Source organism: Ischnura elegans, chromosome 10, assembly GCF_921293095.1.
Source record: "Ischnura elegans chromosome 10, ioIscEleg1.1, whole genome shotgun sequence".
Taxonomy (NCBI): domain Eukaryota; kingdom Metazoa; phylum Arthropoda; class Insecta; order Odonata; family Coenagrionidae; genus Ischnura; species Ischnura elegans.
Genome location: NC_060255.1, coordinates 33,122,585 through 33,148,701, shown reverse-complemented (window position 1 = coordinate 33,148,701; position 26,117 = coordinate 33,122,585). Strand labels below are relative to the sequence as shown.

General features: G+C 37.5%; 1 protein-coding gene across 4 annotated transcripts in view; it reads right to left on the bottom strand.

The window, feature by feature from the left end:
• Window positions 1–26,117, bottom strand: part of LOC124166353 (ras-specific guanine nucleotide-releasing factor 2-like) — a 590,936-nt gene that overhangs the window by 161,223 nt on the left and 403,596 nt on the right. For 3 of the 4 annotated variants that reach the window (XM_046543819.1, XM_046543821.1, XM_046543822.1), the window contains exons 3-4: window positions 18,846–18,952; window positions 5,010–5,160 (exon numbers count right to left, since the gene is read on the bottom strand). In XM_046543819.1, coding sequence (XP_046399775.1) covers window positions 5,010–5,160; window positions 18,846–18,952 — 258 coding nt within the window. The remainder of the gene's footprint in view (window positions 1–5,009; window positions 5,161–18,845; window positions 18,953–26,117) is intronic. The other variant, XM_046543820.1, reaches the window with a different exon arrangement.

The following is a 26,117-nucleotide window of genomic DNA, read 5'->3' as shown; positions in this document are numbered from 1 at the left end:
AAATATGAGGAAAACCTGAGGGCAAAGAAAAGACTAATAGGCACCATGAATGTTAATAGCACGTTATTGCTATAACAATACTTGTATCATAAGGCCCTGTTTGTGGTGGGGGTATTTGACGAATAGCATTCATCTAATAAGACTAAACTAAAGCGAGATATTTAGTTGGATGGTATGAATTATAATATAAATATGCATACAGCGTTTTTCGAATTATTTGCGTAAAATACATCCACTTGAGGCACCTCGGCGTGAGACTGATTTCATGATGATACAATTTCTCGCGCAGAGGATATTTATCGCTATCGCACCCTCGTTGTTCCTGTAAAATGTTTCATTGACTTTGAAATGTAAAATACTGAAAATTATTTTAATTTACACTGATTATAAACCATTAATATATTTTAGATAACTTTTTTCATTCCATTTAAAATATTTCATAATGAAATTGATAATACAAGAAAAAAATAAATATCAGCGACGTCTTTCTAGAATCTATTCCTCAGAATTAGATCAATACGAGAGAGGAATAATCATTGAGCCCTTAATAAGGTGTTTAAAATACTGTCTATTGTAGACCACAGTGATACAGAATTTTGATTTAAGTAGCGAAAATAATGCGTTCAACGTTAGAATGAAAGCGCTTAAAAATATGACATTCTTATTTCATTATTGACGATAATAAATGACTTTTTAAGAGAAAATTTGTTGAAAAGAAAAAAAGCCCGCTTTTAACTTGCCAATGGAGTTATGTATAAGGGTATAAAGTCCTTACAAGACAATGATCAGAGATCAGTCTATCTTCTGCCCTAAGAAACTGAATTATATGATTTGTAAAAGTAGGAAATAATTATCAACGTAGCTGTAACACTATATTATCCATACACCTCAGAATCCAAGAGAGAATTCCAGAACAAAGAGGGAAGCATAAATAACTTGAGAGACTAAAGTCGCGTTTGATAAACTCTGTGGATCATTGCTGCAAAAAAAGGGGAGGGATAAAAAAAATACGCACAAGGCAGAATTTGAAATACTGGTCGGGGCCCGCTCTCATAAGTTTTAAATGAGGATATTCTCCGGGCGGAAAATAGATGGAATATTACCAAAGTTGAAACACACTCGGAGCGCTTTGAGGATACAGACAGAACGAAAAGTAGGTTCATGGCGCATGCACATTCCTTGTCTCGAATTCTTGTTACCGAACTGATTGCCTCCTTTGAGAGTCTTGATGATGACTGCAAAACTCATCATGCGTAGGCAATTACAACGAATTCGAGTCGACAACTTCAGATTAAATAAGAGCATGGGAATGAAGCGACAAAAAGAGGAAATCCAGGTATTTGAAATTGGGCGAAGTTCGGAATTACGACCAGAGAAGCATGGTCTCATTCATTTCCTCGAAAGTCAGTTCAAGAATTACATATTTATAAGAGAATAATGTGAGTAAGAATAAGAGAATTATTTTTTGATAAATTGATGGACAATAACTTTCTAGCTTAAGCTGGTAGAATGAAAATATTAAAATAACGCCAGACTATAGTTTGTGGAAATTCTGAATATCCATAGTGAAGTGAAAATTTTTATCATCTTTCTCATTTCAATTCGGATACCAACGTGAAAACTTTCACTAAAGGTAACGGCTCACGAAATGTGCCCTTTAGTTTGGCACTAAGCAAACGGTTAAGCAAGAGGTTATCCACAGAAAACTTGTTTTAATAGCACGACCAGTTTGAAACACATATCACAATTTTAGTTGGGAGCATTAAGGCACTTTATGTACCCCGCTCTTGTTCTTACCACTGAATTTACGTTTAATGTCAGATACCACGTTACTAACTGTGCCGCTTAGTAAAGTGCTGGAAAGTGACAATTTGTCTTTTTCTTTACGAAATTCCCCGGTGACGCGATATGATAACCATTTAAAACAGGGGCGATACAGAATAAGAGGTGCTGGGTTAGGTTTTTATACCTCCTCAAATTTAGTTCTGGAAAAAATGTCGATTGTTCGAAAAACGTGGACTTCTCGAGAAAACGATTTTCAATCGATATGCAAAGCTCGAATTTTCAACAGAAATCGAAATTTGAGCAAAAAATTAAATTCATCGAAAAAATTGACAGTTCTTAAAAAAAAACAGATGGTAAAAAAACGTAAATTATTCATTCGAAAAACACTAAGAATAAATATTTGAGTAGCAGAAAAAATCTACTTAGAATTTATGCTTGAATTATAAGCAGTAAAAATTTACAAATACATGCACGTTTAAGTCTTGGGGTCACCGTTTGAAACCACTCGCCTTCAATAATATTTTTCATTTGAATTTTTAAACTGAATAAGATTATTTATAGATGAACGAGGGTGTACGTTTCTAGTTCTACCAGCCTTACAGCAATTTTTTTCGCATGGGACGGCTGACGTTTTCATAGCCCGCTAGTGATGCTACTGAGATCCAACGAAATGGTCAAAATCGAAGTGGAAAAATCGAATTTTGTTCGAAACTCATGCCTCAATGTCGATTTCCTCGATCTTTGACTATTTAATCTCGATTTTCGATTGTGATCTAGATCGATTTTCCATCACTTTTCAATTTATGCTAAGCATTTGCTAGGTTCTAAAAGCAAGATTGACTTTTATGTCAAGATTCCCTACAACCTGCTGAAAGGAAAAATGTTGGACTTCTATTTTTGAGTGTTGTAAAATTTCTATGGCATGTCAAAATAATAATTTCTGAGCAGTAAATGACCTTTTGTACCCCCCTTACCACTCCTCACCTTTACTGTAGTGTCTCCTCGACTTCAAGAAGAACACGTGTCAGCTCTTTGCCTCTCAGAAATTTCTCCAACCCTCCTGTTATTTCTTCCCTGCTTTCTTACCTCACACTCCAAAAATTGCATGGATTTGCTCGCATCATGAATTGTTCTACCTTGAAAATGACATGTTTTTTCGGCACTTGTGTCGGTGAATAAAAATCTACGAACCACGCGAATGTTTGTCTGTGATTATGCTTTATGTTGCATGGTTGCATAAAACACCACCATGCTTTCTTGTGTTTGTAAGAATGGAGACCCTATAGATGTGAATATGAAGTAGATTGAACAAGTGAATGGGGTAGTAAGGGGAAGGAATGATAACGTAATTGCTTAAGTTGGACCAAAGTGGAATATGATGCAAATTATTTGAAAGAAAGAAAGACGAACTGTAGATGGGAATGTTAGAGAAGAGATTTTTTATTGAAGTAAGGGATTTAAAAGCAAGAGGTGATTAAAGCTACTGCGCAGCTACATTGAGTAGTATGTTTATCCTTACTCTGACAAACCTTCTATTGCAACCTTCAACTTTATTCCTTATATCTTTTCCTTTCCTTTTTCAACCTAATTTCTTTAATATCTTTCCAAATTTATAGGAGATACTTCATTCATTTCATTGCGTAGTAGAGTTCACGTTTGACGTTCACGTAGAGTTCACGTTTCTTAATAATGTATGTTCATGGTGATTGTTTTTCGGGTTCATTTCGCGTTGACTCCTATTTTGCGGACAAAAATGAGGAAAAAAATAAGTCGACGCGGAATGAACCCGAAAAACAATCACCAATTAACTCACCGCGGAAGCCTCCGTAATAATGTATGTTCATTATCAGTGGTGGCGCTAAGGTAACGCAAAAATTTTTGTGGAGCCCCTTTATAAGCTATGTTTGCATAAATAGAAATGAATTAAATGCTTCCCATTCCATAAAAAACCTACGTATGATATTATGATTACTAAAGTGTAGTTTACGGCATTATTTACTGGCTATTGTTCTTTCCCTGCTCGTCACGGGGGCCCCCTTGTGTCGTGTCCTCCAGCTATGCGGAGCCCTATCGCCGCCGTTGTTTACTATGTATAATGTATGTAATTTTTATGGATAAAATGGACACTCCAATAATCGAGATGAATAGACTTCGACACTGTTTCACGCAATAACATGATAGTTGGCACATTAAATATTTCTTCAACAAAAATGTTTTTATTCAACCTAATTATCGGCAACTCACCCTCACGAATGTCCATGCAAAGCATTTGACTTGGTAGTGCGACTAAATTTTTATAGCGTTTTTATTAAATTTGGTGTCTGTCTTTAACGGTGGAATTTTGCAATCATTTTTAAATAACTTTACGGTAAGCTAGTAATCTGAATTTTTACAGAAAGATCAATTCCCGATAACAATAAATGTTTTCAAAAGTTACACACCGATCCAATCAATATTTCTCGAATTCTCAACCAAATAAAATTGAATATGGAGATTTGTTTTAAAAATGCACTCCAATTGATGGTGGCCGTCCAGTTTCATTCACCACCACATTTGGTGACGCCATATTTTACATTTTTGAAAATGAATAATTTTTTTATTGTAGGATCATGAATTGCTTTCTGAAAATAATTTAAAACCGATTGACACTTGTCTCATAATATAAAAAAACCTATCCTCGAGATAGTATTTCAGGTGCTAAAACTCATCAGTCCCGAGATATATCCATCTGCTAGTGTTTATAATTATTTTGTATAATTTAATGTCGACCATTGTATTATTTTCAATGAATAGCAGCCCCTAAAAATATTTTATATTCTTGGGTGCCAAATTTCACTGATTATTTATGTATTTAGGTGTAATATTTGGGTATTGCAATAAATATCTTTATTATTATTATTATTATTATTGGTCTGAATTTCATGTTTCCGGGTCAATTACATGTTATCATGCAACATTAGCGATTTATGTGTATCATTATTCGGTATGATGCTGTAGTCTGCAAGGAATCACGGAAGTAGTAGCAATAACGATATTTCACTTAGCAATGCAAAAAAAAAGTTCGAACGCCGATGTATTGCATACGATACGTCACGATCCAGGAGGTTAAAAGTGAAAAAAGTTATTCCCAAGATTTTTTTCATTTCGTGACTCGTTAAGATTATCAAAACCACTTTCACTTACGTCAACGAAACAGAGGTATTACGGGAAAGTACATCACTTACCTCCGCTCGGAGTTTCTTGATCTCGGATGCCAGCTCCTCGCACTGTTGCGTATACTGCCATTTGGCTGTCTTCTCGCTCTCCACGATCTGCAGCAGGTGAAGATGTTTCTGCTCCAGTTCCTCCTTTTGGAGAAGCAACTTGTTGAAGCTGCTTCGGGAAGTGTTCCGACCGCAGAGACGGCGGAGACCGGGTCGGAGAAGACGCGGTTACCGGGAAGAAGCGGAGACGATCCCGGGCGAAGGGAATACAGCCGCCGATGGCAGAAGTTCCGAAGGGTGATGGGAGAAAAAGAGAAAAAAGGGAAAAGATAACAAGTGAGGCAATATCATGCAAATGAACGAGCGAGGATTGTGACAGGCGGCTTATATACATGCACGTTATTGGATGGACTGTTTGGGATGAGGAGAGGCTATTGTACGCTTCGAGATGGGTCCAATAAAGCCATCGTCATAGATTGCATCCCCTTTTAATACCAACACTCATCCGAAATTACAAAGGAGATGAGACCGATGCAATTAATCATTTTAATCAGCAATTAGGAACGATGCGGCGTATTGAAGCCGCTTTCCGAAGGGGTCGTAGCAGTAAAAATTCCCCTGAGCTTAAAATAAAGATTATATACATTTATGAATAAATACTAGAATGTAAAAAAAATTAGCAAATGTTATAATGGTGCAGGAGTGATAATATGGATAAGTAAAAATGGATGCTTGCAATTCCGAAATCAATCGACTCCGACACTGTTTTAGAAATAATCATGAAAGTTGGCACATTCATGAACTATATAAAGAAGAAGGCTTTTATCTTATTTGTTATTTGTCTTTCAGGACCCCGAAGAGTTCCATCTGGAGTGCCAATGCCAAGCAAAGGATTCGGAGCGCGTTTATTTTAATTAAAATTACTTTTACTCAAGATTAAGGGTTGGTAATTTGTTTTAACAGAGGGGTGAATACATGAATTTTCTAATTCTGCTACGGTATTTTCATTTACGCTTCACATTTGCACGTGTGAAAATAATGTTTTGTGGAAAAAAAATCAAATTGTCTATGAAATCACGATTAGCACATTTTATAGACAAACAGGAATAGTGATAATAGATCGAATCAAGTTGAGAGCTGAACATTTACAGGAATAAATGCTCCTATTTTTTATTGGCTCAAAATTTTCCTTTGAATTATAAGTGGATTTGATGACTCTTCATTTATTAACGGACATAGAGCGCTGGGAATTGACCAATAGTAGGGGCATGAATTTTAAATGGAATGCTATTTCTATTCAAATTAGGGTGAGTGCTTCATGCTGGACCAATTACTCTTTAGATTTTTGTTTTACAAATACGTATATAAAAGCGGGGAAAACGTCTGGTGGATTTTGTTATTACATTATACTGCTTATTTGTAACTCAAAAAAGATTTTTTTTTGATAAAAGAACAGTTTCCGGCGTAATTCGATGGAAATCTTTAATATTTAACATGATGAAAGTCCTTGCCTATTTCCACAATTATTTATTTCAACCGACCCATGTTTCGGCACATAATGACATTTTTATAATAAAATATTTGCTTTTTTGTATTTAAATTGTCATTATGTGCCGAATCCTGGGTTAGTTGAAATAAATGAGTGTGGGAATAGAACTTTCACTATGTTAAAAAATAATTTTTTCCCCTCAAAATCTCGAACCAAAGTCTGCACCTCCATCTATACATATACACGAAAATAAATGACCTGGGTGAGATATAGGTCATTCCACCATAACCGTACAAATTATGTCCATGGGCTGCCATAAAAAGAAAACAATAATATTAAAACAAAACTAAACTGGCTTATTATTTTATGTACCCTTTTATTACTTTTAGTGGCAAATTAGTAAAGAAAAATAATTATATTTCCTAAATTTAATATCCACAGATTCGTCATGGTCGTGGACAGTCCCACATAGATTATCGAAGAGGTGTTTATTGCAACCTTTACTAAAAAAAATTATTGTAAAATCTATCATAAAAAAGTTAAAACAATGTGAAAATTTCAATATAGCCTTTTTCGGTCGCTATTATTCCATAACATTTTTAATAAAATAAAAATAAACATTTCTCCTACCCAAAAAAGTAATGTCCGTGGACAGATGGGAAAAGGGGGAATTATTCATAGGAGATGGTGGCAGCCCTGAACATCCAGTGCATAGAGAAGGTGATTATTATCGACATTGGGTTGTTTTAGCTTATACTTGGTTTAGTGAATGTTTTAAAGCTAGAGGAGAAAGTTAATTTCAGTTTGTTAAAAGATCGAAGATCATCAGTCATGTCCGTGGACATCACAGAAGTAAAAATAAAAAAACAGAATAAATATTACTAACGATCTCTGCCACTCACGTCATAAGATTGTATGAATGACAAACTGTAATTTAATAAATTTGGTTCTGGTTTTGTATAAACAAAAATTATTTTTTTTAATTTTGCCCGTAGAAACTGTACGTTTTTGGGAGAATAACCCATAACTTTTTATGATATTTCTTGGAGTTTAGGTCAATTGAAACCAAGTTATAGCCAACGTTTCGATTTATTTAAAATCATCCTCAGGGCTATGAAAGTGAAAACATGAACAATATAAAATACAAAGATGACAACGATATACAATATTTTTACATAAAAATGTTACGATCGCGTTTTTTATACAGTAATATAATTTACAGTATACACATATATATATAAGAACAGAATAGAATGCACAAACAATTTTGACATACCTCTTAACTTTGTACATATTTATTGATGTTGTGTTACTAAGGTATTGCCACACCTAGTTACCATTAATTTTGATTGAAATAAGCTCTTATAAAAATTTTTTTTTAAAAAAACCAGCCTTTATATTTAGATTACAGGGGATGAGCAACGTTTATATATGACACAAAGCAAAAAAACACAGTGACCCCGAAAAACCAAAAGTGACGTATTAAAAAAGTCACTATATTTATTAAATTTTCAGTGAATGGTAAGCCCCCTATGTTTCAAAATGCCACCCCTATGCTTTTAAATGCCTACTATGTGGATATGCCTAAAGTGGATAACTTTTACTGTGGTCGCAAAACACGAAAATCGACCATTTGGAACTTCTTAGATCAAAAACATGTTTTGGGGGGCTATAGGTTGACTGGGGGGTGGTTAAAGGGGGGTTGGAGAGAAAAAGTTATATTTTCATGTATTGTCATCGGAAATGAAGAAGTGTGCAAAATTTCAGCGTTTTTGCTTCACAGGAAGTGAGTCAAATTTGAGTTACAAGATTTGTACCAGACAAACAGACAAACAAACAGACAGGTTGGTGAGTTGATATAAAGGCTGGAAAAATAAATCGAAACGTTGGCTATAACTTGGTTTCAATTGACCTAAACTCCAAGAAATATCATAAAAAGTTATTAAACAAGTCAAGAATAGAAGAGGAAAAGTAGTAATTATACTAATTGAATAACCCATATGCATAAATCACCATGAGAAAAAACTCTCCTGGACCGGGAATCGATCCACGGCTTTCGGAGCCACTGCGCACACAACTGCGATATCCAGGTTCCAGATTTCCATTGGCAATTGTACCGAGGCTCAGCCTAGGAGAGATCATCAGAGGAGAGTAAGGGAAGGGGGGAGTTGCAAGGAAGACAAGTGCGATGGCGACTGTGAGAGAGCAAACAAATTGATCACCACCCCTGGTCCGCTGCCGCACGGATGCTTTTTTAATCGGCCGGCATTTGACCGCCAGCTTGCCCCACACGCGGGCGAGAGAAACAAGGTGCCCAGACCCCTTCCTCCCCATATCTCACCCACCTCTCCTCCTCCCCCACCCCTTCTCCCCTTCCCCCCACCAATCAGATTGCAATCGATACGGGGACCCGTGTGCGTGACGTCAGACCTGATCACTCGAGGTCCTGACTGCATGGAATTTTTGGACACCATTTTTTTTCACCAAATCCCCGAAAAGTAATAGCTCTGAAGATCGTTTTACACGGAGCACATACTTGCAAAATTTGAGTTTTCACGAAGGCGTGGTCACAACTGCGTCGTGTAAAGCGGTGAATTGCAAAAAACGCATGCGAAAATGCATGGTCGTGAGATGGCAAAATAGCCCGTTCTAATTGCACCCCTTAACGAGAAATTTATGCTGCTCAAACTCGCACAATTGCGTGCTCCATGAAAATTGGCTTTTAAGGATAGGAATATTATGTGTCACCGTTCGCAAAGTAGGCATTTATGAATATGAATAAGAGATGATTGAAGGGGATTATATACGCGAGTAAAAATTAGGGTAGCGAAGCTGTGAATGCTTCTTCGGCTTCCCTCCGGGATGGGTACTCCATTTCTGCCGACGTTTGGATGAAATACTTTTTCAGCAACCGACCTTAAGGGCGATGAAAAAGTATTTAATCCAAACATCGGCAGATATGGAGTGCCTAACCCGGTGGGAAACCAGGGAGACATTCACAGCCACCAATCGCCGGGAAAGAATCAAGTCCTTCAATGCTAGCGAAGATTAAGATTAGAATCGTGGCGAATTCAGAGGCTGACGCGTGGGTACTAAGGAAGGAGGATTAGAATAGGTTGGAGGGTGCAATATAATATGCAATGGGAAAAAATTCCCAGATATGGGAATCAAGTCCCGTATCTGCGGTTTTCCGGGCCATTTCGCAGAACGCTTCGCTATCCAGGTTCCCTAATTGCCGAAATAATTTTACCGACGTTCATGGTGCTAGGCCCTGATGATCCATTTAAGATGGCAACGTGTGGGATAAAGGACTTCCAAGAAGTCGCTAGCAGTCATCATCATTAGTCAATAATCCTAAAATTGGTTTAACCCAGCTCTCCATTCCTCTCTATTATCCACTAGCCTTTTCATAGCTACGTATTTATTCTACTTCACAACCTTCATAACCTGTCCATTGAGACTCATTCGGGGCCGTTCCTTGCCCTTCTTTCCTTCCTCCTGTCCTACTACGATTGTTTTCATCAGGCCATCAATTCTCATAATGCGGCCAACTTCTACTTAAGATTTTTAGAAGACTTCTCTTTTCTCCCACTCTTCTTAGTACTTCCTCGTTACTTACAAGTTCGATCCATTTAATCTTCATCATTCTTCGGTAGCACCACATTTCGAATGCTTCCACTCTTGACTTCTCTATTGCTGTCAATTTTCAAGTCTCGCCTCCATGGAGAAACATGCTCCATATGTAGAATCTGATGAACTGTTTCCTTACTTCTATTCTTGTATTCTCAGCTGCAAGAAAATTCTTCTTTTTGTAGAAAGCTCTCTTGGCCTGTGGTTTTCTATTGGCTATTTCTTTCTTGCTTCTTTCATCGTTGGTAATTCGACTTCCCAGGTAAGAAAACTCTTTCGTCTCTTCAAGCTTATGCTTCCCCAGGTTAATGTGTGTCGTAGTCTCCTCTCTTTTGCTGCATACTAATATCTTAGTCTTCTTTCAGTTGATTTTAAGCTGGTATCTGGCCATTGTCTTTTCCATATTGGTCAAAGTCTTCTTCAAATCCTTATCTGTTACGTCTATGATTGCTATGCCGTCAGCAAATTGCAGTGTACTATTTTTTCTTCGTGGATATTGACACCCTAAGTCTTCTCCTTGATTTCGCTGATGGCTTTTTCGATTTAAACATAAAAAATATGGGGGAAAGTGTACACTCTTTGTCTCACTCCCTTTCCTATTCTTGCTTCTGCATAGTTGGGACCACATTTGACCTAGCTACTGGATTTTTATACAAGATGTGAAAAATCCTACGATCGCTATGGAGCACTTCGATTTCTTTCATAATTCTATTGAATGCCATTCCACGTTATATGCCTTCTCTAAATCGACAAATGTTATGAAAGTCGGTTTGTTTATCTCGATTCCCTTCGCTATGAGCAGCCTAAGAGTCAAAATTGCTTATATTGCGCCCTTGCTTTTCCTAAATCCGAATTGGTCCTCATCCAGGAATTCTTCTGCTCTTCGTTTTATTCTCCTGTAAATGATTCTTATCATATCCTTCGACGCATGTGTCGTCAGGCTTATGGTCCTAACATCTCCGCACTGCTCTGCTCTCTTCTATTTGGGTATTGGTACAATGATGTTCTTCTCGAAGTCATCCGGTAAATCTCCTGTTGAGTACAGTCTCCATTAGCAGTACTGAACCTTAAACCTACGCCAAAGCGGGGCACCGCAGTAAATCTGGTATTTCCCAGACTGCCGCGTGAACGTAAAGCGAGATAATCCAAAAGAGAGCTATTGGCATCTTTTGGAAAAAAAGTTTTTGTCTGCTAATTTTGCGCGCATATTTTAACGTAGGCAGTTTTCAAGGAGGAAACACTTCCATAAGGATAACCTCTCCCACTTTTATTGAGTTTTTATCATGCTAATTTATTATCATACTTTTGGTTCCTATCGTTTTTAGGGTATGGGCTAGATCATCATTATCAATCACATTTATTTATAAATGTTCTAACTCAAATCCTTTTGCTACAAAACACTTAACCTACATGGGTTAAAACACTTAACCTAAGCGATGTTGCACAATAATTGACCTTCCACCTCTAAGTTTCCGGGTGACACTTGATGTCATCCGACACCTTAGGCAATCTAATTAAATCTACCAATACCATGAGAAAATTAACTAAATACAATTGTGCAATACGTGGGACACTGTAAGGTGAAAAGTAGGAGGAATAAATAATACTAAATGATAAAGAGTTAAAAAGAGATGATCTCTGCATTTCTTCAGGGTTTTCTTCCGCGTCGCTGGAACGTCAGAAAGGATCGCTACCATATTAAGAAAAATATGACGTGGTCACCAGATATAAATGCGTGACCAAGATAAGGGACTGACTTCCCCCCCCGGGCCCAAGGACATCATTCTGCAAGAACTATGTGAGGGTGGTATACAAGGTGCCTTGCTCCTGCGGAAAATCCTGCATTGGGGAAACTTGCCGCTCCATGCATGTAAGGATTAAAGGGCGACCAAGAACAAACAGTTTCAACTCTCCGCCATCGCCGAACATGCATGGTCGGAACCTGGCCACGATATCCAATTTGAAGAAAAGAAACTTTTAGTTAAGGCGTGCCGATACTACCCTAGACAAATTAGGGAGGCAATAGAAATTAAAAAAATACCGTTGAATTTCAATAGAGAAGATGGATACTTCCTTCACAGCGCCTGGAAAAGATTCATCAAAGAGAGAGCCAATCAGAGAGAAGCGCCCAGTCAGACAGCCAATCACAGAGCAGCTCCCATCCAGCCTACGGCATATAAGCGAGGCAGAAACCAACAGCCGACACCTTCGACCTGAAGACGCTGGCAGGATAGCCAGCGAAACTGTTGTCTGTAAACAAGCTGACGCGGAAGAAAACCCTGAAGCAATGCAGAGATCAGACCATCGCCGCGGAAACCTACGTTCTAACATTTAAAGAAATTTCCCTAATCATAATTTCAGATGAAGTTGTTTTTCATGTAAACTGCTAATTATGTTACTTCATATTAAATTTCATCAGAAATAACTTGTGCTCATTGCTGCAATTGCAAGGGTTCTAAGAATATACTATCATCACTTGCACTTAGTGCAAAATCTCAAACGTTTTCATATCAGGCTTTGGATTTAAATGAGCGCATTGGGGTTAAAGTTGTGGAATTAAGCTATACTTCTGTCACAATTACAAACCAGGTGTCTTTTTCCGCCGGCTATTCGGTACTTGGTGGACAATGTTTTTTTTCTGTATCAAGTGCCATTTTCAAGGTCAATACCTCAATATTAGCCCTAGGTGACAAGACGTGGGCCGACCAAGTATTAAAATTTGACCGCGAAATTACAATTGGAATTTAATTTTGACATGTTAAAAACTTAAATTAAATTAAAAATGGACTTGACGAATCTATAGAAGCAATATTCTGCCCTACGTACAAGCCAACCAACTTTATTGTGTTGGTAAACTTCTCTCGAGTTTCCTACTGGGTTAAAAAATCCATTTCTGCCGACGCGACGTTTTGAGCTCCCGCTCGGGGCTCATCTCTCTTTTAAGAAAACGACATTCAGCATCCCTAAGGATGAGCCCCGAGTCGGAGTTCGAAACGTCGGCAGAAATTGAGATTTAAACCCGCTGTTAATCCTGAGAGGTGGACCCGCATAATTCGCTGGAAAAGTATAAAATCTTATTTCTATTTTATTGTGGATCAGGAAGGCTCGGAGTAATTAACTATATATTTCCAAATTACAGACCACGACCGACCTCTGCATTAACCATGTAATACCAACTAACCCGTTACTTCTGGACGCTCTCACATAAAATAGAAAGTATGAGAACAAAATAGGACTTATTGAGAGTCCAATCCACCATGCATGTCTTCGGAACAAAACAAATTTCCGCTCCTCTTTTTTTTCCTATACCTCCGCATCCTCTGTTCCCTTTCCATTCTAACCAATGACCTTCCGTCCACAGCTTTGATGTCCCACCGTCGGGCAACAGATACAGATTTAAAACGAAATCGGCATGGAATTTTTTTTTATCATTCCAGAAAGGGAATCCGTGGGTTCATTAGGAAGACGAGCCCTCGGGAAGGGCCCCAATTCAATTCGGAGGGACTAGTTGGATCGATGAGCTGGGGAAAAAACATGTGAAGGTCCCGCTGCGATACAAAGGTCCGAGCCGCATGCCCGCTGGTGGAATAGTCACACGAGAGAGCCGAGATTTAGTCCGCATTACACAAGCGGGAGGGGAACGCGCTGTTCCGGCCGCGGACGGAGAAAATTAACATCGATCCCTTCAAACTCTTTTGTTTACATCAGCTTTCCGTCCGTCCCTCTCTTGGCTTTTATTATTCTTCCGTCTCAACTTCCCTCTTCCTTTCATCCCTTTCAAAAAACAGGAATGCGAGGGGATTTCCCACGGGGGCGGTTAGCGTGAGAATGTGGGCCGTGAGAGTGAATAGATGTCGCGAAAACTGTTGGTCTGCAATGCGCAGAACGGGGGGTGAGAAGTAGGGAGCTGTGATGGTTAGGGCGACTTACGACTTCTGCGCAGAAATTTTAGGTTTACGGTACACAAAAGTCAACTTCTGATAATTCAATATTATTTATGCGTAAAAAATGATAATAATGACGATGATGATAATAATAATAGTTATAATAATAATAATGATAATAATAATAATTTTAACAAAAATAGTACAAACACCAGTTTTACTTTGTCTCACCTTCTATATATGGACGATATTAAAATCTATGCCTCAAATGAAATACAGCTCAAGTACCTTTTGGATGTCACAAGTAGGTTCTCCGCGGATATAAAAATGCAATTCGGATTGGATAAATGCAGATTGCTTCACATAGAAAAAGGGAAAATCAAGCATGGTAACTTCAATGTTACAGAAGACGAGTCAATAATATCTATGGAAGCAAATGAGAACTACAAATACCTTGGATTCCTGCAAGCAAAATCAATACAACATAAACAGATCAAGAAGGAATTAACAACTGAATTCCATAAAAGACTAACATCCATCCTTAAAACAGAATTAAATGCACGAAATGTAATCAAAGCCATCAATACGTTTGCGGTACCTGTGTTGACATATACATTTGGAGTGATTGACTGGACCAAAACCGAAATAGCAGGCATAGAAAGATCAATACGTACAACATTCACAAAATTTAATTTACATCACCCAAAGGCTGCAATAGAAAGGCTAACGCTACCCCGCTATATGGGAGGTAGAGGGTTAATAGATTTACAACAGCTCCTCAAAAACCAAATTCATGGACTAAAACATTTCTTCTACGATAAATCAAACAGTTCGAAGCTTCACAAATCAATAGTATATGCCGACAACAAATTAACACCATTAAATCTAAAAAATGGCACGACCGATGAAGCAACCAACACAGGAGCTGTTCTATTAAATAGAAAGGTAGAAGTATGGGCCCAGAAGGAATTACATGGACGACACATCAATGACCTCAATCAACCATATGTTGATAAAATCTCATCAAACAAATGGTTGTCATTGGGTGAACTTTATGGAGAAACCGAAGGGTTCATGCTTGCAATACAAGACCAGGTCATCCGCACTAAAAATTATGCAAAGTACATCCTTGGTGATAAAAGCATAACAGATGACAAATGTAGAAGGTGTTTTCAAGTACCTGAAACAATCCAGCACATTATATCTGGCTGTAAGATGCTAGCTAATACAGAATATTTAAGTAGACATAATCAAGTTGCAAAAATTATCCACCAAAAACTGGCCTACCAACACAAGTTAATAGATACTAAGACCCCATATTATGTGTACCACCCTGAAACAGTGCTTGAAAACGGCGAATTTAAAATCTATTACGATCTGCCTATTCAAACAGATAAAACTATAGCTAATAATAGACCAGATATAGTGTTGATTGACAAGAAATATAGAACTTGCTACATAGTTGATATTGCCGTGCCACTGTCACATAACATCGAAAAGACAATTACAGGAAAAATTAACAAGTACCAAGATCTGGCAATAGAAATAAAAAGAATATGGAATATGGAACAGGTTTATATAGCTCCAATTGTCATCTCAGCTACCGGTATCATCCCAAAACACATACAAAATAGTTTCAAAATACTCAACCTCCATCCAAATACTTACATCAAACTGCAAAAGGCTGTAATAATTTCAACCTGTCATATCACGAGAAAATTTCTCAACGCAATTCAATAGTGAAGAGTTACCTTGGTGAAAACCCGTGCTCTTAACACTAAAGCTACTCAGTGAAAACTGAAGAAAATTTAAGAAAAAACATAATAATAATTTTAACAATAACAACAATTATTATTACTTTTTAATTATTAACTTTATTTTTTTGCTATTGATAATTATAATAAGTATTACCATATTGACGGGAATGATATACTTCCAGAAGAATAAAAAGAATGCCGGATGTCTCATATGGGATGCAAGGAGGAATTGACAATCTACTACTTTATTCTCGCGAATATGACCTTGATAGGTAAAATGCGAATACATATCCACGAAAACTTACTTCTTATGTTACTTATTATGGTTACGCTTTGCTGATAACTCGCACACATCGTAAAAACATGGATTTCATTATAGAAGCTACGTTTCATTGGTGAAATAAAGCTGATGTAGTCATCATATATAAACAAATAAATTATCGAATATAATAATACATCGTCGTCTTTTCTATTTAATTCACATCTGTATTTGCGCAAATATTTAGTTTTGGGCTCTGGCGCAAGTGGCCAATATCAGGATGAGCTGTATACCGACACAGCCGTATAGTTATTGTGGTTCAGTATAGATGACTCTAATTCATGTTATTAGATTTTTAAAAACAAAAATTAATACGAAGCCCTGGTATCAGGCCACGGTTTTTCCATTAAGGGCAAATTTGACTCCGAAAAATGTTATATTTCGGGCCTCCCTATGGAATATATTTTATTGCAAACGGAGGGAAGAAATTGAAACAAGGTTGTATTTTAACACAAATTAGCTGACACGCTGTAGTTTACATAGCCTGGAATATTTCTCTCCGACCCATTCTTAAATTTTTTTCTTCAATGACGGGAAAGCAGGGCATTTTAAAATAACTTCATAGTACGATATTGGTTACAAATACAATGTAGATATATCAATATTGGTTATTAAATTATAGGGAAACTACTAAGCTTGAAGAATACGGACATGGTATAGAGGTGGAAAAAAACTTACGGTTCAAAACATCATACTCACAGCCAAAATTTTCAGCCTCCATAAAAAAAGAGTAATTTCATTTCAATGATCTGTTACACGGATGCTAGGCAAACAGGCAGTTACAGCCAAATTGCATAGCGAAAATGAAAATTATGAATTTTGGTTAGCTTTTTTTCAAGTTCAACCCTTTATAGTACGATTGAAGAAGTTTCAAAATTTGTGGTATCTTTTATATACTGCAATCTTAGTGGAAAAACGTTTAACACTGAGCGAACGTTAAAAACTTACGGGAAATGAAACACACCAAAATTATCGCCATACAATTAATGTGGGGGGATGCAATGATTCTGGCGTGAAATTTCAGAGCAGAATTCTCCATATAGAATCACAATTACGGAGAATACACATAGCGACCCTTACGTAATACAGGGGTGGGTGTAACGTATGGGTGTGTGTTTGAGGCACTGTAATAAACTCTCCTGGTATGGAGTTGCCTAATATTCAGGAATATAAAGCCTTTTTCACTAAATAATTAATTGAAATAGAGGTAAGCATTTTTAGGACTTCTGAAAAAAAACTTCATAAAGAAAGTTTGTAATGGATACAGCTTACGAACAGCTCAAGGGGAAAGCTAATTAAATTTATTTCCAATCGTAGCGTTGCTAAGGCACACCATATGTGGTCCTTGGTATACCCCACTGTCTTTGCTTAATGTGAATGAGTTTCGATACAGAAAAATTTTCCACCTGGATTTAGAGGTGATACAAAGGTCAAGATATGATACTGGTAAATGAAAATTCCATAAGGACATAACACCAAATTAAAATTGGGAAAATATTATAAAGATACCATTTCCATGGGAGTGAATTTTTCGTATTGTAAGATTGCATCGAAGAATTTTCATTAAAATTGAATTACATATTTTTCTATTGAAAACTTAATGGCTTCATATTCACCATTAAATAAGCAACTAGAACGGTAGAAGACCACTGAGGGTATAGTTAATAGATGAATAGAGGAGACTAACTACCATGAGCGTTATTGGAGGTAGCGATACATTTTCAATGAATATAAATGAAAAATTTTCTTCAAAAACCTTAAAAAGGTACCCAATAAACACCTCTAACTAATTTATTCACCCTAGTGACGATGGAAGAAGCGTCCGTTAAAACCGGTATCACAGTGATTTAAACCGGTATGAATCCTGACACGACTCCACGAAAATAATTCGACAGGCATGAAATACACCATAATTTAGATATTGAACCAGATTAAACATTTTAAATAGAGCTTGATATTTTACGTTACGCACTAGATACTGAATAGCGCCAGATATAGCCCTGCAGTGGAGATGAATACTTGATGTACCATTTTTTATGACAGCCGTATTTGATAGAGAATGAGATAGAGAAAAAGAGCAGCTATAAAAACCTCAATCTTTGAATGTGAAAAGTGCCTCACAAAAGTCTGCCATAAACTCAAAAAAATTTGACATGAAATAACCCACCGAAACTACGCATTGATTAGTTTAACCTGTTGAATAGAATAATGATCTAAGGATCATTCTCATCAAGCATAAAATTGCAAGGGCACTCAAACCACTAGAGTAAATCTTTTTTGACTTACAAAGACTATGTTATAGTAACGTCAGAACACAAAAGAAGACGGTATTGAGGCTAGTTTTCAGAAAACCAGGGAATTTGTTTAAAATAAATTAGCGTTAATAAAAAAACACGAAAATATGAAAATGTATATTAACGACCAGATAAGATGAGACACCTTCATACACACGAAATGACCTGTATTTAAAATTTGATTTTTTGCCGAAGCTATGGCGTGAAAATAAAGAAAATGTTACGAATATTCACTTATTAATGCCAAAGCTTCACTATTTAGATAATTACTGATTATCTTCATCGAATTTAAAATATTCCTAGAGCTGGAAAACCTACTATTTATCAACAATTCGTTTTTACTACACAGAATTATACCTTTGAAAATGGATAATGGGCAATTTTGAAAAAGAAAATTATCAATTAATGTTAAATCATGAACTATGTGGAGAGGAAAACTAATAGACACTGAAAAGGATGAGGAAAATAAACAGTTAGTACGTACCTTGCTTCTCTGATCGCTTCGATCCATGTTTTACAGTCGGATTCTGTGCCGGCCCGCAGCTCATATTGCCTCTGATTTTCCCTCCGGTAAGATATTGCAAAGCAATGCTGGAAAGGAAAAAGGAAAGGTTTTACTGGCACATACATTGGTAATGATTCATAAAAATAGCAATTATGTGAAAAATATGAATTTATTATCACTAAAGAAGCTTCAGGCTACCATTTCAAACAGTATTTGTTATTAAAAGGGGTAATAAAAGAATAGTTTCCGTGTACATTATTTTTTTAGTAAAGTTAGATTTAATAACTCCATCATAGATTAATAAAGAAACTATTTTGCAATGTCCACTTCGACATTAAATAGGGTACAACGCTCATCAGCTGTACTGTGTCATCACCAGTTTACCTGATGATGACGCAGTAGCGTTGAAATGCGATGTACTGAATTAAAAGTCTAAGTGGACATTGAAAAATCTTTTACTTATTAGTCTTCGTAACATGTTCCACAATATACCGTCTGACAATTCCCAAGCAGGGGCGGATCGAAGATTTTCTTTCTGGGGGGGGGGGGGGCACAAAGATCTGACAGATAAATATCAGACCCTTGTCGACGTCTTCTCATATTTGAGATTAAAAATAAAATACAACAATTAATGTAGAAAATATCCTCGTCTTTGATATGAAAGTTATTAATATTAAATTAAATAAGGCACCGTAATGCACAAACATAAACGAATTTAATGATAACCGTAGCAAAAAATCTTGTCTATTTTTTAAGCGCCTGGGGGGGGGGCCGTGTCCCCCCTTAAATCCACCTTCGTTCTCAAGCAACAACGTAACAAAAGTAACAACGGTGTCAATCAGCAATTTGAAAAAATATTGCTTCTTGTAACTCAGCAATGAACATTAATCATCTCAAGAAACAGATAAATGAATTGTATGATCAGTATTCACGGGTCATTGGAAAGTGTGTGACACAAATATTTCCAGTGATGCACTCTCTTTTACATGTTTTGGTATATAGCTTTAAATGATTTTAACACCATTAATGTCCTTCTTTGATGTCCTATACGGATCCCTATTAATGCTAGTTTAGAATTCAGTTAACTACATCACAAGAGCTGGAGAATACGTGCTGTATGAGCACGCTTTACTTGAAATAATATTGCTTATTAACGATTGATAATGCAGTTGAGAAGCTCTGTAATAACGTACGTTTTAATCAAATACAGCCATTTAGTGGACCTAAGAAAACCACATAGAAACACCATTCATGAAACAGCATGATAAATTAGCAATAAATATTTCCAAGTTCTTTCTTCTTTGCCTCAGTCCCTAATTCTTGATTCTAAACGCTTGAAAAATCACTTCGACAATCTTGGGACTCAGTGATTTCTGTCCTTTTCTAGCTTTTACGAATTTTCCCAACTTTTTTATTCCTTTTGGTGTAAAAAATTCTTTCCCGGCCAAGCAGGTGCCCCTGTATAAATACTCTTTACTTAAAATGAAATGGTATTGCTTATTTATGCTAGATAATGCAGTTGAAAAGCTTGGTAAGTAAGTAGGCACTAATTGACTAATGCCATTGAGTGGGCCTAAGAATATCACAATATCACATGGAAATACCGTCAATTAAACAGTATGATAAATTTACAATAAATATTTCCAAGTTCTTACTTCTTTGCCTTTATCCGTAACTCTTGAACTAGAATGCTTGAAAACCTTTTCGACACTTTCGTAACGCAGGGATTCCTATCTGTCCTTTTCCAGCTTTTAAGAATTCTCCCAACTTTGGCATTCCTTCTGATGTCAAAATTCTTCCCGGCCTAGCAGGTGCCGCGCTATCTCCTCCAGAACTTCGATATCCGATTGGAAGGATTTTCTTTTTTCAGGGTCTCCCGTTCCATCCGCGGCCGCCATCACGCCGTCGCCTCAGAAATCCGGATGGCATGAAAAAATAACGTCCGCCATCCATCTTTTAGGATTTCCCTGCTCTACAAAAATCCACCCCGCGCGAGGGTCTTCGGCAACCTGACGCCCTTCGCCAAGCATCCAGCCAGTCCGGGCTGAAGGGACAACGTGCTCTGGGAACCTTACGCCTTGCCTTACGCCGGTCCTCACCCCCCTGAAAACGTCACACATCGACAACCCTGCACCCTATGGCCATAAGTCATTACCCCCCCCCCCATGAGGCCCTCCACACATACCGTCAACTAGGGTAACTTTGGCCCGAATGCATAAAAATATTCATGGTTCTATTTTGTACCGTTTACGTTAAGTTATCGACTTAGTTCTTGTATCAGTTGAAATGTATAATAATGTATAATGTTAACACCATATATAGCTCATGCTTCTCGGATACATACATGACATATTATTCAATTAATGAAAAGGATTTTTGAGAGTATCCTGTCTACTTCAAGAACTTCAGTCCTAGGTTGGGTGTCACTTTAACCTATTATCGCTAGGCTTCGTTGTCATTTCATGTATAATTTTACACCATGATGAGGTATCTCGGAATATCTAAGAGTCCGTTTAATTGCCTTCTCGTGAGGGAATGTGATGCCCATGGTTCAAGGAAAGGGGAAAAAATTCTTCCGAGATAGCATTTTACACATTTCAGATTCTTCCTTTCATCGAGCCTCTCCCCTATCATACTAAAAAGATAACGTGTCCTATCGAAGAACTTAAATCACCCCTGATAATGTTAAATCAGTTTCACACTCTCACAGGCAACACCTTTCTAAGAGTTCCTTCCCATCACTGATTAGAAAAATATTCTCCATTCACTTCCTCTTCCATTGCCTATGTGAGGTACCTACAAATGGTTGGCATGATTGTTAATTTTAAAGTTTGCTTACTCTTCCATTTATAATTTGAAGATCCTACCTAAACAATCGATAAATTTAATTATGGCAGTTTTAAACTTGGAAGAATAGTATAGACGAAGAGAGTTGGACCAATAGTTGTTACAAGCCTTTATATCAACCTGAACCTCATAAAAATGGCACAAAAATTCTTGTTTCCACTTTACATTGCATTACATATATCTATAAAAATGTTTTTTTTTCTGGAAACAACGCTAAAAACCACCATTAAAAATAGTCACTTATAGACTGCTGTACATAGATTGTTCACTTTATCATTCATCAAGTGTTTCCAACTCCGTCATTCAAATTCAGGGTTCCCACTCCAGCTAAATATAAAATTCACGGTCTGTTGATAAGCCATTTTAAGTAAGAATATTATTCACGTAACAATCACAGACAATAAAAATAAAAAAAACGCAAAAGACAGGGTTCTCTATAAACGCAGCACTAAAAGTGCTATCCCTTATGACGTCACCTATCGTTGGCAAAATAAGTGGGAAAATGGAAGGAGTAGGGTGGCAGGGGAGTTAAAAAGTGTCCGAATTTTCGCCAGTGTTATCGGTCTTCCAATTGTTCACAGGTTTAAGGTCAATGTGTCGTCATGGACCAATTATTGCGATTCGAATATACGTGCGCAGACAAATGCGTGAAAAGTGTCCGCGCTTGAGTGGCCTTGAAACATGATCGACATATCGCATTTTCTTTTGATCTGTCAATTTTTGCCGGCCTCTGAGCCGGCGGGGAAAAGACCTCGCCTGCCTAACCAGAGGTCGTGGGCTCGAGTCCCGCTAAGGTGAGTTACCCTTATCCAGGGCATGGATGTTTGCGCACGTTTGATTGTTACATGTAATCAAAAACTCCGATGTAAAGGCCGAATAGTGCTGTTTTCGGGTGTCGAAATAAATAAATCGTAGTTCTGCAAAAATGTTTGAAAGATTTTTAAGGTTTATTGACGAAATTCACATCTTATTCACGGTTTTAAGGTTTTCACGGTTGAGTATATTGAGCCCTGAACGTTAAAAAGGCGCATAACCTCCGCTTGACAGGTCATTTTTCATTATGAATCACCAGCTTAGAATTTTCGGAGTTCATAGAGTAGACTGTATATAACGATTGTCGGAATCTAACATTTGAAAACTTGTCCACATAATTTTATTACATGCTAAATTATTGCATTTGACATGCAGTAAATATACTTATATAAATACTCTTAGTACCCTGAAACTTTAATGCAGCAAAATAAGTTCAAAACGTGTGATATGCCATGTGTGGAATACAACCTGTAGACCGGAAGGCATGCGTACTTTTAAGGTAAGACTTGGGGAAATCAAACTAAAAGAAAGTGGATACCCTCTCTAAAGGTCTTCCTTCGAGAAATCCTGGAAGCAGAGGAAACGATGTTTTTGACGAAGTTTAAACCCACCCCAAAATTCCGGGAAGTTAAACGAGAGAGAGAGCGAGAAGAGTTATATAGGTTCTTCGTAATTTTTCCCTCGAAACAGCTGAGTAAACACCGGCAGCAAGTCACTTGAAGCGAAGCGAAATTCATTCGGCTGGCAGCACCAGAAAGAGGCAAAGTTGGGGAAAAGAGTGGAGTAAGGAGATGAAAACTGTAGCGGGGTTTGGGAAGGAAGGAGAAAGCCGTCAATGACTTTGCCCGACTGTGGAAAGAACAACGAGGGAACACGTGGGAGTGAAATAAACAGTGGAGAGACAGAGAAGGGAGGTGAGGAAGAGCGAACTCGTTTGAGGCTTCCGTATTTATCCAGAGAGCGGCCGGAACGGAGTCAAAAGACCACCTTTTGAATTCCAGAAAAGGAGCGGCGAAACAACATCAAGGAACTTGAAATGAAGCCATTGACATGCCTTTTCTTGAGCATGAATATTTCATGCCATACTTTTCCCGCACGTGTCCCTGGGAAAACAGGAAAACTTTCACGAGCCACCACGCATTATGGGAGCAAGCACAAGTATTAACACGTAGTTTTTTCAGTTACTCGTGAACGTTTGAGGCATTGCATAGCCATTATCTAAAGGCCTGGTTACACGATACATTAACTCGTACGGGTAAATATCTAAATGTATGAACGCGAGAATGAACGCCAAAATGCACCATGTAACCACCTAACCTGTGCGAATGCATGCACAGAAAATAGTTCCCGTTCTAATTTGGTTAATGCACTCGTACATGTTCTGTTCCGGTCCACCAAAATTATTCACGCAAACGTACATTAACTTGCACGTGTCAATGTATCGCTTAACCAGGTCTTAACGTGCTTGCGGCTGAAAGTTGAGAAGCGGGAAAATTTAGCATGATATACAAGAAGGCGTTTTGAGTGCTGGAAGAGTTCGCGAACGATTACGGCTAAATTACAGGTTGAGATAATTTTTCTAATGCGAATTTGGCCAAAATGATTGAAATGAAATACAAAAGACATTCATGGTGTGGAAATGCTACGATTAAATATAAGATCCCGTTAATTTACAACGAGCAAAGTTAAAGGAGGAAGTCTTTTTATTAGGGTTATCTATAGAGTACTACAAAACAATAAACGTGAATATTCATCTCTGGAGTTTACTCGGGGCTATAATGAACCTATTATTTGGTACACTAAACCAAGGAAAATAACCTTTGATTGCTATTTTTCGAGATAAAGTTCCATTTTATTTAATATTCGCATAGCGTACACACATAGTCGCACCGTCATACGCTTCCGTATGGGCTGATTTTTCTAGATTAATCCCCAACGACCGAGAACTACGATAGACTTAAGAATATAAATGTTTCATAAAATCTAAACATGAAATTTTCAGCCATTATGCACTTTTTTAAATGAATTAAGTTTGTAATTACTATTTTATACTTTGTTTCAAGTTTTTTTTTCAGGTCAACGCTTGGGTTAGACTTTATATTTGCAAGAGCATTTAGGTCGTCATTTTGCACGCCCAGTTCCCTGATTTCCCCATTATTTTATAATAAATGAAATTCTCATAATTTCGGTATCATTTTTCATGGGACGAATTTCTCTTCCCTTTTAGAGGGCTACTTCATGGCAGGAATTGCGAAGTTCATAGATCTCAACCCGATCCCATAGTCAAAGATCCATAGGCGACAATTGAAATGTGTTGCCATTGGATGGGCCGAATGATTTGGACCAAAGAATAATTCCATTGAATCCTCAAAAAACAAAGTAAACATGGAGGCAAGCGGGATTTGCCTGAAATATGAAGGTGACGAACTTGAAAAATTTGGATGATGGCTGTCATTCGCGGACGCAATAGAGCGGTTTAAACAGCAACTATTAGCGAGTTTAGCGGCTGATGGAGGATTTCAATCGGAATTTTGTCCGCTCTCAAGTGTGGAGCCCGAAAAGGCGAGAGCATGTTTGTAGGTGCGTGAAATGATTAGATAGGACCCTAATCGTCCCACGAGAACACTGAAAGGAGGACAAACACAAAGCTCGCACTGTTTGCAAACTGAATCAATCCTATTTCTCGGCGAACATTCTCTAAGGACTGCGATGGCCTTATAAAGTCATGCGTAGTATATTGTGTACCACTTGCACATATTGTGGACCCTTTTATATGCCTTAAATTAATATTCAGATTATTTTTATCTTTGTATGCTGAAGTTACCTTTACGGACAATTTTGATGGGATATAAATCGTAAAATTATCATTTTATATCTGTTTATCACTCAAAATAATATAGGGCATGTACCAAGTTCTTTGGAAATATATTTTTTATGGGTTATTCCATGATTGCAGTTTATCTCCGATACGTTGTAACTATTTAACGATGCAGTGAGGAAATCCCACAGGGAAAAAAATCATCCACCTCAACCAGGACTCGAACCCGGATCCCCCGATTAGGTGCTTTAGGTGCCATTAAGGCTGCCGGGATGTCTTTCCTCTCAGTCGACTTTTCGCACATTTTTTGCATTGCGGGTGACTCCCCCAAGTTATCACCGTGACTGGTCCAGGTATACTTAAATCTGTAGTGTGAGTGGTGATTCCTGGATAATTATGATTACAAGGCGTGAGGGCCACGAGGTTTAATGCTAATATTCAGTCAAAGTACTTACTCGGAACCTATGCAAATAGTGAAGTATTCATCCTGCAAATAGCGAAATCATCGCCATTTCTGAAATAAAGTACAACACTACGTTTTGTGATTCAATTACTGGTTACCCGGCGAGGCGTTTAATGGGGTCTTTCCCACCTTCTAGCATTTATACTCATTACTACTTTATAATATTTGCTATTCTTTTTTCTTGTTCCCAGAGCTATTTGTGATTCTTGTGTTATTTTCATTTCTACTTCACAAGTCATTTGGCTCCTTGGTTAAACTCTACGTGCAGTCACCTTATGTATCCAGTACCTAAGTAAATAGCGAAGGAGAT